At 33.9% G+C, this 15,603-nt stretch overlaps 1 protein-coding gene across 1 annotated transcript; it reads right to left on the bottom strand.

The window, feature by feature from the left end:
- Positions 1-9,345: 9,345 nt before the first annotated feature.
- On the bottom strand, positions 9,346-15,529 carry elg1 (enhanced level of genomic instability 1). Its single transcript, XM_073091176.1, has 3 exons — positions 15,311-15,529; positions 11,666-15,235; positions 9,346-10,806 (listed from the first exon to the last, which is right to left on the bottom strand). The coding sequence occupies exons 2-3, from the start codon at positions 15,226-15,228 to the stop codon at positions 10,548-10,550; spliced, it is 3,822 nt and encodes a 1,273-aa protein (XP_072947277.1). The 5' UTR covers positions 15,229-15,235; positions 15,311-15,529; the 3' UTR covers positions 9,346-10,547.
- Between the last annotated feature and the right edge of the window lie 74 nt (positions 15,530-15,603).

Genomic DNA, 15,603 nt, shown 5'->3' with positions numbered 1-15,603 from the left:
ACATTTTTTTCTGTACATTTTACCAAAATATTTTCTCCTTTCTTTAAAAAGATCCATTTGCGATTTTTGTAACACCAATTCTATGAAAATTTCTACTGCTTTCCTATTGTAATTGACAAGATACAGCCTACAAAAGAGGACAGACAGGTAGACAAAAGGTTCCGTTAGCCTACTTTTAAACCCTTCGTCGACACCGGATGCACCACTGCTAAATCTGCAAACCTGTATTCTGTAAACCCTACAACATCGCACGTGGGAGTATGTCAATACAACCCCTTTACTAATAAATAATTCACTTTTCATTTTGTAACAATTGACATATCTCAAATATTATTCTCGTACTCGGTCATAAACATGAATTATGAGCGTTTATGTAAAGCACAGATAAGTATACATACATACTTCTCATACATGTGTATGAGTGTAAGCTAATGACCTAGGCGACGTGTGGCCAAAGTATTCGCAGACAAAAACAAATAGATTTTATTTGTTGTATTATCTATTATTGTATCATTTTTACATTTTACACATTTGACCTACTGATGTTTTTTGTATGCTACCGTAGTTAAAATGAACTTTAATTAATATAATATTGTTTATTTAAAGACAATTGTGGTCAAAATTAACTAAAAGATTTTTAATGTTACTTTTCAAATTAGTACATAGTTTATATCTAAAATTAAACAATTGAAGAATGAAGTTATTGCTTTATCTATGTCACCTCTGTCTGCCTGTTTCAATGATATGTTATTCGTAAACTTTGAATTGGAAATTAAATACGAGGTGTTATTTTAAGTATCTTTTAATTTACAAATTTATTACGTATTACGTACCTATTTTTTTAATAAATTGTAACTCTACATTTGGAAGCTACGCATATGCTACGACCGTAGACCTTATTCTACGTCTTTACTAAATTTAATTTATTTTAAATGTTTATTTATATAGAAAAGGCTTTATTGTTAATTTATTTATATATATAAAAATCAATTGGTGTTCGTGAGTCTCGCTAAAACTCGAGAACGGCTGGACCGATTTGGCTAATTTTATTTAGAATAATTTGTGGAAGTCCAGGAAAGGTTTAAAAGGTCAGTAAATATGAAATATATTTCATAAATAGATTCTGAGGCCGTACAAAGTTTGCCGTCAACTAGTTATTAATAAAAAATAATCATCACTGATCTAATACTCGCTCTACATCTTTTTGCAACCCAGAATAATAATGTAGAGTTCCTGATTTCCCATAGTAGATAGGTAAATGAAATTAATATAGTGAAATGAAACACACCCACACGAACACACCCTTTAAACAACAATAGAGTATTGTAATATAAATGAACTTTACGTGGAACTTGATTTGAAATCAAATAAATCATCTTGTTATTTATAGATGAGCGATGCATCCTTTCATTCATTAACTTGGCACTTAACATTTACTATATTTATCTCATTTAATTCTGTCGTTTTATTATGAAACAATAAAATGAAGTTTGAGTTAACCGTGTAAGTTATGTATATTTTGACAGTGAAGTAGAATTCAGAGTTAATGTTTAATTTAAAAAGATAAAATTCATTTAATGTATTTTATTGCATGGGTTGACATTTTTTGGGTTTTTTTTAAATAAAAATAACGAAAACTTGCAACATAATAATTTATTGTACTTTAATTGTATAACAAACTTAGAAGTAAAACACAAAATTAAAAATTATTGACTAGCAACTTCACAGCGGGTTTGGAACCATACCGCTCGCTTAATTCTCTTCATCACCTCACAAATCAGGAAAAAATAATGCTGGTCGAATGCGGAGTACGGTGGTCTACCTCTTACGTCGACGCATGCGCGGTCTGTAAGAGGACTGTGAACTCCATTCTAAACTGAGATCGCTGGACGACGGCGGTGTCTCCGGAAACTGAGCGTCTGATGTCCATCGGCAGGAAGCGCACGCAGATTTAGGCGTCTCAGGCATCTTCTCCGGCGGTCCATTCTTGCCGTAGGACTCCAAAATATGCTTATACGCACATTCTATAGGCTCGGGGCTCCGTCCGCGCGCGGCGCACAACCGTATCCGCACACAAGCGTTGCAATAGCCGCAAATATCTCCGCGAGCACCACTTCTCACCATCTTGGCTATCTATCAACTCTAACCGCACTTTATAGACTAATGTGAGTGATCACAAAGCGTTATATTTATGCGCATTGCGACGCGATCGAGTGGCGTCCCGCACGCGCCTGACCGATAACCTCCAGGCGCCAGCAGTGTTACCGACCGCGTTCTACGGGAACTACGATGTTTTTACGCCTTTCTTAATTTTCAACAACTTAAGAATCGCTTATCTTTTTGAATAACACCAACTCATGTCGCCTTACGTCTAATTTCAGTATGTAACTGCGTATACCGCTTTCATCTTTATATTAATAGAATCACAATCTATTGCGTGTGTTCCTCTGCCTTCGGTAAATTTATAGCGTTAAATAGATAATAAATAACGTAATCAAAATGGTAATAAATGTTGTTGGGTTACAACAGGTTAAGAATAATAGATTTTTTATTGCCCATAATAATTTCTTTATTATCATTCGTCTGTCAGTTCTAAATGAATAATAAGTGAGTCTTAAGTGAAAATAAAATGATTACAGGATCACATTTTACTTATATGATGAAAGTTTTATATATTTTTTATATTTTAAAATGTTGATATATAGGTACCTACTAAATATTTTATTGCCTCTAAAACTATTCGTTAGCAAATAAATTGATTTCTTATTTCCGCTTCTAACCTTAAAAAAAAAAAATTACACACAGATTTTCCCTAAGTCGTATACTACTCCCACGGCTGCTTTTTTGCTTAAAGTACCTATTTAAGGTCTCAATACTACTTGAATCGACAATCTCTTCACAGATCTTTCTGCGCACTCCGAGGTCTAATTTACTTGGCAATTGACGATGTCAATTGATGTATCCTACCGCAGATAACGGCGTTCTAGATCCTTACTGGTAATCGGCAGCTAGACAACCTCATTATAAACTGCAGTTACATTATCTATGTCGCATTGTCAATATATACTTAGTCTGGGACAATGCTAATTCAATTCAACTCTGCACTTGTTTAAGTAGATTAAGATATTTTACTCAATGAATATCTGAAAATATTTAGCAAGTCTCATAAGGTATTTTTTATTTAAATATATGCAGTTATCTTTGATTTTCATGTGACAGAAAATACGAAAGATGTATAAAATCGATTTCTATGGTTAATTTATTATTTTTAATACAACAATATTACGTCTTGGAATCAAGTATGTTATTTATTTATTGTTATTTATTTATATAGGTGGTAGTGTTTACCTACCTACATAGTATAGATACTATAACTATTTATAGTAGCAAATTATACAACGGGGCACCTACCTCTACATATGTAAGTCCGTTCTTCACTTGCGTTTGTTTCATTCGTACACACTCAAATAATGTAATGTAAGTAAGTTTTCTTATTTTACTTGAACTAATGACTAGGCAGGAAAGTGTTCGTCCCTGTAGTACCGGGACCAGAATAGGGCTACGGTATCCCCTACCTGTCGTAAGAGGCGACTAAAAGGGGCTTTCGGGGTTGCGGGCGGCAAGAGTGGGAGCTCAAACCGTCCAGCAAGCGACCCCGGGAAGGACAGCGGTTTTGTGTGGTCGCATATCGCTGTAATCACCAGGGGATGTGAGAGGAGCGTAAATTGCTCCCCCAGGGCAGAGCCCGATAGAAGGGCATCGCGTTAGGAGGACTCCGGTTGTGTTCCGTTGGAGATCCCGGAGTTCTCCACCAAACGCTGAGGACGGCTACCGGGGGGGTTTTAGTGCGGTAAAAATCCCACATAACACGGCGTCACTCCCATGTCGTCGGGTACCTTTTTAAGGTTTCCCCCTCGTCAACAAAAAAAAAATGCAGGAAAGTGTTCATGCCATAACATTCCATTTATGTTGATTAAAAATTGCTAACTTTTCAGTAAAAGTTTAAAATTTAAAGGTTCTAACGTAGTCCTCAGACTCCTAATATATTTTTGAAGCAGTAACAGCATTGACTACTTATCTATATGTAGACTGCATTCCCGTAGACTAGTTTTATTAGGCAGTAGCCACCATTAGTCATAATTACTACCTATCTTCAGCCGATTACGGTTGCAATAACACTAGGATATACGTAATACGCCTTGTATTACGATTATTTTGTTATTTAATATTGAAATAGTCATATTATTTCACTATACTAAAAGAGAAATTGACGAATAAGTATTTGAACTGAACAGCTGACTAATTTGAACAGGAATTTTTATATCACATCCCGCAGTCATGCGTCACAGATAAATATCACTAGGTTAAAAACTGATTACACATTTATTCAAAGATGCTTCCAGAAATGTACTTACAATCCAGAAACAGCTTGACAGTTGTTATCGCACGAACATGGTATAAACAACTTGTTGCTATTAATAAATACAATGCTTAAATTGTACACAAGTTCCAGGAATTTATTGATACAATTTTCGTGAACTTGCCCCAAGTCAAGGATTACTACCCAGATAAAGTAAATAAACGTAAGTAACTCAATCTAAGTAAAATTTAATTATATTTACTGTTAAGTGTTTTTATATTTATTGTAAATTATGAAAATAAAGTAATATACTCGTAAACATAATAAAACAAAAATATATATAGACACTTATTGGATCGCTACATTCTTGTTTATTTAGCAACTCATTGCCGATGCGAACCGTCAAAGAATGGAACACACTGCCGCCTTCGTTGTTTCCCGATACATACGACCTGGGATTGTTCAAGTCAAGGGTGAATAGGCTACTTAACATCAGGTAACGTTGCAGCCAAACGCAAGCCTATATTTCATCATTATCATCATTATCATCATCATCATCATCGTCAACCCATTACTGTCCCACTGCTGGGCAGGGGTCTCCTCTCTGAATAAGAAGGATTAAGATGGTCGACTACAACATGGCGCTAGCCAAGTGCGTAGCGGTAGACTTCACAATTTACATACCTTTAAAAACTTTTTTTTGTGATAATTAATTTCTAATATGCACATAACTTTGAAAAATCAGAGGTGCGTACTGAGGTTTGAACCTCGGTACTCTCGATTAGGGTTGTTGCGAATATCAGCATCAGCATCCGCTGGTTATCAGCTTTCTTTTAAATATCAGCATCAGCATCCGCATCCGCAACAAAAGATGCTGATATTTAATGATGATATTGAAATTGTAACGTGTTCGTTGAAGGCGGGACCGAGCTTAAATCACGTGGAGTTTTAGCCAATCACAGAAGTTTATAAACACAAGTTGTCATCGAATAATCATTCGATTGTATTGACAAAGTAATTTGATCATACATCAATAACTTTCGATCATAGTTCAATCAATCAATAACAGAATTATGTATTCAATTCATAATGCCACATCCAGTGAAAAGTGCAATATGACCAAATATTTCGTTATTGAACAAAGATACGACAAGTGTAGTTTTTGTAAAAAAAAATAACAAATAAATGCCGACTTCTGTGTCACTGCAGAGTGGAGGGTAGCTGAAGTGGATGTTGGTTTGGTTCTGAAGTCAGTGCTAAATATATTTCGTTGGATAACGGCGTAAACAGCGTGTTCAATATGAGCGCCGGCTTCGGAGATATGTGCTGAGCCAAAATTTGTTTCAGTTGATCTTTGCTTTGTAGTGACATGGAAGTCGATTGAATTTTTTAATTTTTTTTTCTCCCCTATAGTCGTCCTTACGATTTTTGAAAGTTCCCCTCGATTTCTCTGGTCTGCCATCATCAGACCCTTATTTTCTCATAACGGAACTACTTTGGAAATATCTTTTTTTCCAACAAAACAAAAATCATCCAGTTCGGTTCATAAACGACGAAGTTATCCGCGACTAAACATAAAAAAGACATATATACGGTAGAATTGAGAAACCGCCTCATTTTGTGAAGTTGGTTAAAAAAGACTATTCTCGTAAGGGACGTACAAATACCTCAGTATAAAATATATTTATATTTAGTATTTTTAAATATCAGCATCAGCATCAGCTGATATTAATCTGAAAAAATCAGCATCAGCATCAGCATCCGCTGATCTAGTAAAAACCTGCATCAGCAACAACCCTGCTCTCGATCAAAAGACCCAATTTCTTAACTAGAAGCCTTATCACTGCTTTTATGTTTATTAAAAATTATCAAAATATTCTTTTGAATTAACTGTCTACAATCCATTTGGCTACTACCCCACGCGGCCCGCGCGTATCTCGTCTTAGATACTTGAAAAAGCACCTGAAAGCATCTTATAGGTAATACTCACCCATATTTCCAACTGTTGTTTAAATTTGTAGATCTGTTAACTACAATCTATTTAAGCTGCGGGACTTTAAGCATTTGTATTAATAAATATGATTATTTTAATTCAGTCAATCATTTTATGTGTGAAAAGGGAAATACTACTTTTCATATCAACAAGTAAGTAGTGTAGGGGAGACCGGGCATAAAAATAATTACGGGTTGAATGTAGCGATAACACTGGTCATAGGGTAATACTATACACAGGGTACAGTCCGCGTAAAACTGCTAGTCTGCTCTGAATATAGAAATGAATTGTGTCGCCATAGCAAATTGTATGACTACACCTGCTAGCAACAACTTCAGAGCGGACTAGCAGTTTGGCGTAGAAGCAACAATCTACAGAACATCTCTTCGTCGAATGCTCGTCGCGCTGGGAAATAAATGAGAAAGACGTGGGCTCAGTTGCAATCATTTACTTGGATATAGTAAATAAATGCTACTGAATTTTAAACCAGTTAAAAAACCAATCCCTACCGATTAAGCTGAAGTTCTGCATACACACATATTATGACTATAACATATTATGACTGAATTAAAATAATAATTAGTTAATTTGAATGACAACAAAATTAGCGACATTATGTTAAGTCTAATACGGTGGACATAGCAGGCCAATTATTTTTTATGCACCACATATTATGTATTTCAAATGAAAGTTTTCTGGAAAGATCACAAAAATGATGTTATGAAAAAGCTGTTTTTATAAAAAGAAAATATTTTAATATTAATTAATAAAAATAAAATATATAGATAATATATGTAATTAAAAATTACCATTGTATTGTATTATCAAAATAAGAACTAAAAGTGGGTATAGTGTGTCTTTTGTACCCGATCTCCCCTACTATAAGATATAAAATAAGAAGAAGTCACGTTTATGCTTAGTAATGTGCTAATTATTTTTTAAACAAATAAATTTTTTGATAAGCGGTCAGCTACCTTAAACAATACATTTTCACGGTCTTTAATAACAATTCTATTATTATCTCTACAAAGTGGATCACGCGTAAAATATTTGATATGAAAACAGGAATAAGTCGAAAAATTGAACACTTCGAAATTACGGAACGGTACGAAAATAAGTTCCAATGATATTTGTATAAATAAAGTTTCTAGCTGATATCTATGTATGCTAGGCGAAAATAAAATGCAGTAAAACCTATGTTTTACCTTTACCTATTTGTACCCATAGATAAGTAAAGATTACTCACTCCTAACTAGAAAATGTACCCAGTTTTGAGAATTGAAATACTTGCGTAAAAGAGTTTTGCCACGTCTCCGTGCTAAAATATCCCTGAAATATTTGAAATAATTATTTATTTATTATGTAAATTCATGTAAATTACGCAGTATTAGTTATTTATTCGTAAATTTTCTCTAAATATGTTTTTATTTGTCAAGAATTCAAAAAAAGAACTTACGATAATAAGCTATTTGTGGCTTCATTCAATTTCAAGGCGGCAAAGTATCTTTACCTACATATGTACCTACATAGGTACAATCTATGTTTGTACCTATGTAGGTACATCAGTAGGTTTGATATTCTGTAGGAGTGGGAACAATACAATCTAGTAAGTAGTAACCATTGCACATTAGAACTCCACCCTCTCTCATATCAATAAATTATCTATAATACACATATTTTATTTTATATGCCTACCTGCCTAGGGACGTTACATAAATATTAATCAGACAGTTGACATAATACTTATAATTTTTATAATGATACTAGGGAACCCGGGCACCGTCCTCACTCCACCTATTTTCAATCTGCAATTATCCACGCTCACAATGAAGTTTCATAATAAATATTTAGTTCCAGCAACTGTATACATAAAATAAGAATACGACGATATAAGTCCCTAATGAAAAATATAATTTTGATGAAGCTGTACTAAAGTGTAATATTTTTTGCTAGTAAATAAATTTAGGGAATATGTACCTAGTCACAATTTTAATCAAATGTCACGGGTTCAAAACCATTACGATAATATATTTTCAGAATTCGGTTCACAATAAGATAGCATGCGGTATTTGCGTGGGAACGTGAAATTTTTCCTAGGCTTAGATTTGTACTTTGAACTACTGTACTATGTAGGATTAAAATGTAATGAAATATTTTATGATTTTTAATTTATTTTTGCAAAGATTCCAATGGATCATTCGTTATAATAATGCTATGTCCCTTCTACATATGTTGTTCTGTAAGTATATGCAAATAAACTTAAATTATTTTGAAGTGTACTTTTGAAGGTGGTAGAACCATTTGTGGTTCGATTCAGGAGGCAACACCGCCACAATTATTTCTGCCTAATGTTGGCAGTGTTAAGCGCTGCCGTGTTCTGGTTTAATAGTTAAGAGGATTAATCATAGGTGTTCCAAGTTATTCCTCATGAACTTTAGTCGTTAGCGGAAGTAAAGCATCTGGTTTTTTTTTTGTTTTTTTTTTTGACGAGGGGATAACCTTCAAAAGGTATCCGATGCCGTGGGAGTGACGCCGAGTTATGTGAGAATTTTACCGCACTAAAACCCCCCCGGTGGCCGTCCTCAGCGTTTGGTGGAGAACTCCGGGATCTCCAACGGAACACAACCGGAGTCCTCCTAACGCGATGCCCTTTTATTGGGCTCTGCCCTGGGGGGAGCAATTTACGCTCCTCTCATTCCCTGGTAATTACAGCGATATGCGACCACACAAACCACTGTCCTTCCCTGGGCCGCTTGCTGGACGGTTTGAGCTCCCAATCTTGCCGCCCGCAACCCCGGAAGCCCCTTTTAGTCGCCTCTTACGACAGGCAGGATACCGTAGTCCTATTCTGGTCCCGGTACTACAGGTACAAGAAGCAAACGGCATTGGCTACTTACCATCAGGTAGACTGCATGGTCACGTACTGATGCCATCAATCATGCCATACCATAAAAATATGGCATTATAAAATAACAAATGAAAACAATAAAAAATCTTTAATTCATTTATATTTATATTTTCAAAAATATGCATGCCGAACTTGACAAATACTGTCCATGTTATCAACTACCTAAGAGCTATTTACAATTATTTATGTTTAAGACGTCAACCACATTATTCTACTTATCAATGATGTACTTTAATAATAACAATATATTTTTATTACTTTATATCACACATCCATGTGTCAAATGAGTTACCATATTATTACGAAAAATAAATAATAGAAACAGAAAATTTTCATAAGTACGTAGATTTAAACATAATTTTTTACTAACGACGATATGTAATAATAAATTGTCTTAGTATTAAATACATATTAATAGGGTGAGGAACCAAATATTTTAGTTTTAGAAGCATAACCTACTATAATTATCTAAGACAATAATATAATTAACAAGTTACAAGAAAAATTGTATAGGTATAACATTTAAATATAAAGTGATTCTACATTTTATTAGAAGTTACCAAATAATAATAAAATTTAATCGAACTAAAATTAAAGTATCTAAGATTTAAGAAATAAAATGTAATATAATAATAAATGATTTATTTAAATCGCACATGAACAGTAACAATGAATTAAGTTAAAACAACCATCAAACTGCATTGACTTGCTCTTAAATACTTTGAAAAGTGCAAAACTTGTGTACTTGTGTGACTCTTGTGTAAGGTCTTGATTTTTGACCCCATCCCTTTTCAAAGACGGTCACATTTTGTAAACCCAATCCTTATTGTGACGTCACATATTTTGTATTTTTACATCCAGAAATCATTAAATTAGAACAGCAGTTCTGAAACTATTTTTATTCCCATATATAATATTTTAAATGTTGACATTTTGAAATGTGACGTCACGAAATTTAGAACTCCTCCCCAACCCTTGTCACACAATATCACACCTCGTCTAGTCCCTCCCTTACCCTTAACGTGTGACGTAATTTATGTATGATCTCTAATTACGGTGTAAATTTCGCTAGATGGAAGTGATATCAATGTGGGATTGTGAAGATATTACGCCTGATTCACATGCATTTTACCCATTGCCAAGAAAGGGTTATGATTTTCGCGCGTATCTTGTTCCTCAAATTACTTAACAGATTAAATACTTCTCAAGTGAATTGTACAAGTCACTTGACAAGTGAAACACTTAAGTCATTGTAAATCTGAATATGTGAATTTATTCAAACAGATCTATTCTTTATTGCAATAAGTTAAACCTTCACCAAGATTATCGAAATATTCATTTCTACAGAGCACATTTAGGGATTTAAGATAATGGCAAAACCGATTGTTCCTTTTACTATTATTGTCTGTTTTGCTCTTCTCTGTCCTACAGATGTTCCTGCAAGACGGCCAGTAGTCCAGCGCCAACGCACGACGATCTAAAACGGCAGATGGATTTAAGTGACTTGTAAGAGTCTTATATTGAGATGCCACTCTGTCCCGTTCTCTGAAAATAATAAAAATGAAGTGTTAAAGTTTTGATTTTATATTTGTTGTATTAAATAAATTAATGAAGGCATTTGCGAAAATATTCGCCGCAACTCATGTATTGTATAGAATAATGGGAGTCATATCATAGGTACATAAAATACCTCATATAATATGAAAAATCTCAAACCGATTAAACCAATATTTACCCATACCTTAGGAAAGAAAGTATTTATTAGTTACTTACACTCAAAAAATCAAGAGTGCCCTTAGAATTAGGATTTATATAAATCTTCTCACACATTTCTATTTTTAGGCGTAATCATGCATTTATGACTAACTCGTAGGAAGAATTGTCTTTTTTTTATAATATAGGAGTAGCAGACGAGCATGCAGTCCACCTGATGGTAAGTGACTACTGCCGCCCATGGACATCTGTAATCAACCCCAGATAGGATTAGATATTCCTACCTGAGGTCGGCCACAGGTCCGCCGCTACTCCTGAGGACTAAGCTGAAACGTCTCAGAAAAGTCTGTCTCCCTTACGACACCAAACCAGAACATAGCAGCGCCTAACACTGCTGTTATTACTATACTATACTGTTAATACTATACTGTTATGCTAGGTAGAAATAGGTGTGGCGGCTGTGCCGCCGGAGTCGAAGCACAAAGGGTTCTACCACCTTCAATACCAAATTAAGGATTGATCCTTATCCATAGAGGATTGTATTATCTAATTTATAATATTAGTAGTATAAGAAAATGCTTCCATTTGCATGTTATCTATTGAGTATGTTAACCTCTCATTAATAGACTTACAATAAAACCAAAGTTAAAATGATGTAATACAGAAAATTGTGAATTAAAACAATACTAACCTTTGTATTGCCATACTGGGGTTATGAACTTCAGTCTTATTGTCACATTCCAATACTCTCTGGGCCTCAGAAACGCCCTTTATTACTAGCTCACATGTGATATTATTTATACAATCATTATTTCTATTATAATTAGTAAAATTCTCATTATCGATTACACTAGCACTCTCGCAAGAGTGCCATGGTCCTGAAGTTATATTAACTCCATTGTTTATATTAAAGTTTTCCATGTAATCTGTCATAGATATAGTTTCGAGCATACTAGAGATTGTATTTAAATCATTTATGTCTTTCAACTTATTCCTGTTAGTATTTTCAATAGTTGGTTTATTGAGCTCTGTGTAATTTAAAAGGTTCGGTAGATTCCACCAAACATCAAGGTTGGTTGAAGAACTGAAGGAATTTAGTTGTAATTGTTTCCTTCCACCAAACTTAGATGTACTATCATCAGAATTAGAAGCAACTATGTTTTTATCGCCCCAACCTTCATTATCCATCCATGACATACAAGAATTTTCATCATCAGCATTCAATTTTGTTACTGCATCACCTTGAGAATTTCCTGCATCACTTGCATTACATAAATGTTTTTGTGATGTCATATAGAATTGTAGACAATTAATTGTTTTTCTTATATCACCCTTGAATAAGTCAAGAGTTTTCGCGCCTAAGCCTGGACTACACATATTATTGTCAGCTAAGCACATTATGTCGAGCCAAGTACCAAGCATCCTAGGTAAGAATGGTCGCATTTTTATTACTTTCGCTAGATGTATAAATTTTTGCAAATGTGGACAGGTTAGAGAAGATGTCACTAATATCACTGGTCTCTTAGAGGTCTGGATTAGTTGAGAAATAGCCGAACAAAAACCATCATCTTGATCAAATACTATATCGGCGTCATCAATCAGAATTAAGGACATTCCAGTTCTAATATTTTCTTGTCTAACAGTTACATCTACGGACTCTTTGTCCTTAACAGTCTTTATTTCTGGATTATCCTGAGGTACTTTCTTTTTTCGTCCACGCTTTTTCATGACCTTAATTTTGTTGTCACTACATTTTGTTTCTTGTGATTTTTGTGAGCTTTCTGTGTTACTTTTGCCTCTGTCCACTTTATGGGATTGGGTAGCCTCTTGTAAATCTTGCAGCATTATTTTACCTGTTCTCTTTGTGCTGGCGTTTACTTCAATAACTTTTATTGCTAGCTCTGCAGCAACTGCATACACACTCAATGTTTTACCAGTTCCTACTTTACCTGTTATTACCAACAGATTATTCATATTTCTCATTGTTTCTCTACTATCTGTATCTGAGTTATAAAAATCAGATGAATCTGATCCTTTATCTTTATTCTTTTTTGATTTCGCATCATTTTCAGTCCAAGTAATTAGCCATCGCTTTAATTCTCTAATACTTTCAAAATTGCCTATAACTTGTTTCTGCGTTGTAGGTTTATATTTATCAGTCCAGTTTAGTTTATCAGGATTAATATTATTAATGTCCACCATGTTATTATATATTTCTACACTATTATCTAAATCGGGATATATACAATCTTTGAATTCACCTTTACTTTTTCCCTTTAGGAGATGATATGTACGATATACAGGAAATCTGGGATAAGATTTTTTTATTTCCTCTAAAGTTAGATCAACATTATTTTGGAAAACAGGAGTTCTACGATCCTCCAATGCAGTAAGATCCAATAATTTCCTAAATTGACCTTCCTCTTGCCTTAGATGTATATCCTCATCGTAACTAATATCAATATAATTAATACTATTATTCATATTTACAGTGTTTGTATTAGATAAGCTCTGTACATGCACTACAGTTTGAAATTCATCAGTAGCCATTGTATTACTTTGTTGAATAGATTGTTTTTTCAACTGACTCGGCACACCACTGTGTAAGAACTTTTGTTTAGCTTCTAAAGCTGCAGGATCAAGTTGAGGTTTTGCTACAAAAATCGGCGCTAGTTTAGTGGCCTTTTTTGGTATTGAACTTTCCTTTGATTTATTTTTAGGTCCTTCTATTTTATCTCCATTACTATTTTTGGGTTTCTTCTTTAGTTCCTTAGTCTTTGTGGATTTAAGTTTAACATCTTTTTCACTTGATTTAATAAAACCATTTTTAACATCTTCAAAGTTGTTATCATTTACTGGTTTCAAATGATTGTTGCCTTCAACTTTCTCTTTTCTTTTCTTTTTTGGTGTGAAAATATGAAGCTCTTCATCTGAACTTGTCAATTGGAAATCCTCCGCATATTTTACAGGTCTCTTTGTATTCCGTTTTGGTCTACTGTCTTCATTACATGGGCCTGCACTATCCTGGATTGTGCTATCTTGAATTTCTTTGTCCTTATTATTATTGAGGTGTCGTTTTCTTTTGTGACTATTATTATTGAGAGCAGAATTATCGGGTTGAGCATTATTGTTTAAATTAACATCATCATGTACAGGCAACGTAATTTCCTTCTCAGAGATATCTTTTGTTTTCTTCTTTTTTACCTTTGTTTTAGTTTTTAACTTCACCTTTATGATGAGTTCCTCTGCTATTTGCGATTCATCATCACAATCATCTGGTAATATTTCAGAATCTTTAGAAACCTTTTGGAAATAGCAGAGCATATTCTCTTTCTTTCTAATCGATGGTGACAATTTCTTTAAAAATTCCTCATCTTCTTTAGAAATCTTCTTAATGTTCTTGATTGGAGATGTCTTTATATCTTTAAAAATATCAAATGTTTTTAAAATAGGCGATTTATTGTTTAATGATTCCAAATTATTGACAACTTCTTGCTTTGGTGGACTTACAATTTTCTCTGCTACTTTCTTAATGGTAGGCTTGATCTTTTCTTTCTTTTTGTGTTTCGTTTCCACATTCACAATCATATCTTTTAGTCTTTCTGCCCGGTCATCCATTTTTCTTTTTATGGCCTCTTCACGGTATTCCTCAATTTCTTTTTTCTTCAGAGAACCTTTTGCTAGAGCCATTTTATTTAAAGACAAAATTCTTTTAGCTTTTATTTCTCTTTTTTCTATCTTTTCTTGTGCTTCAGATTCATCCTCACACTTATCTTTTCCCGGTGAATTACTGCCAAGGCTTTTGTTACGTGAATCCATTAATAACTTGAAAGCATCTGTTTGTTTCTTATCCTGATCACCTTTAGGTGTGACGGAAATATTTTCATCTCTAACATCATTGTCACTCTTTCCATTATCAGTTGGTGAAGACTCCACTGTAACAGTTTTCTTCAGTCGAACCATTTTAGTCAGGTAATTGTGGGGTCTATTTTCCAATGTCTCACCGTTTATAAAATTTAAAGGTTGATTAGGAGACTTTATTCTCAAAGAAGTAATTAAAGTTTGCGACACGTCTATGATGTCCGGGTCCTCCTGTCCATCTCTACGGAGTTTGTATTTTTTTAACTTTTTCTTCAGCGCTTTATTGCATTTCGGTTTGAAGATGTTTTCTTTAGACTTCAGTACTTCATTACGGTGATAATTCGACACAGTTTTGCTCGTAAAGGACCTGCCATCCATCAACAATGTTGACATAACTCACCTGTAAAAACAAATTACGATATTTGAAGATATGACAGAATTAGAACTATCAATACACAACCTTTAATGCACAGACCATTCACGGTATAACCGAGTGGTTTTTGTAAGACACATCATCACACTTTGCAACACATACTATCATTCGGTAACTGAAATTTACTAGTCACATATATTTATAATCTAATACTATTTGTTTATTGACTAGTTATAACAGAAACATTGTCGGTGTTGAAAACAAATCTAACAAATTGGCGCCTTTACAACATGCACAACGGTGTAAAATTTACAATTTGACAGTGACACATTGACATTGACAAATTTGTTCAGTTTTTTATTTATTTAGGCAGTGTTATTCATAAAAATGAACCT

This window comes from Epargyreus clarus, unplaced genomic scaffold, assembly GCF_041222505.1.
Source record: "Epargyreus clarus isolate Ecla_fem2 unplaced genomic scaffold, WU_Ecla_fem_2.2 ptg000034l, whole genome shotgun sequence".
Classification (NCBI taxonomy): domain Eukaryota; kingdom Metazoa; phylum Arthropoda; class Insecta; order Lepidoptera; family Hesperiidae; genus Epargyreus; species Epargyreus clarus.
Note: the sequence above shows the minus strand (reverse complement) of the source record. Positions and strands in the feature narration are given on the sequence as shown.

Bases quoted from the DNA above. Each gene is read 5' to 3' on its own strand.
- elg1 (XM_073091176.1), bottom strand. From the start codon at position 15,228: ATGTCAACATTGTTGATGGATGGCAGGTCCTTTACGAGCAAAACTGTG. The intron at 10,807-11,665 runs GTTAGTATTGTT...TATTATTTTCAG, and splicing joins CCCAGTATGGCAATACAAAG to AGAACGGGACAGAGTGGCAT.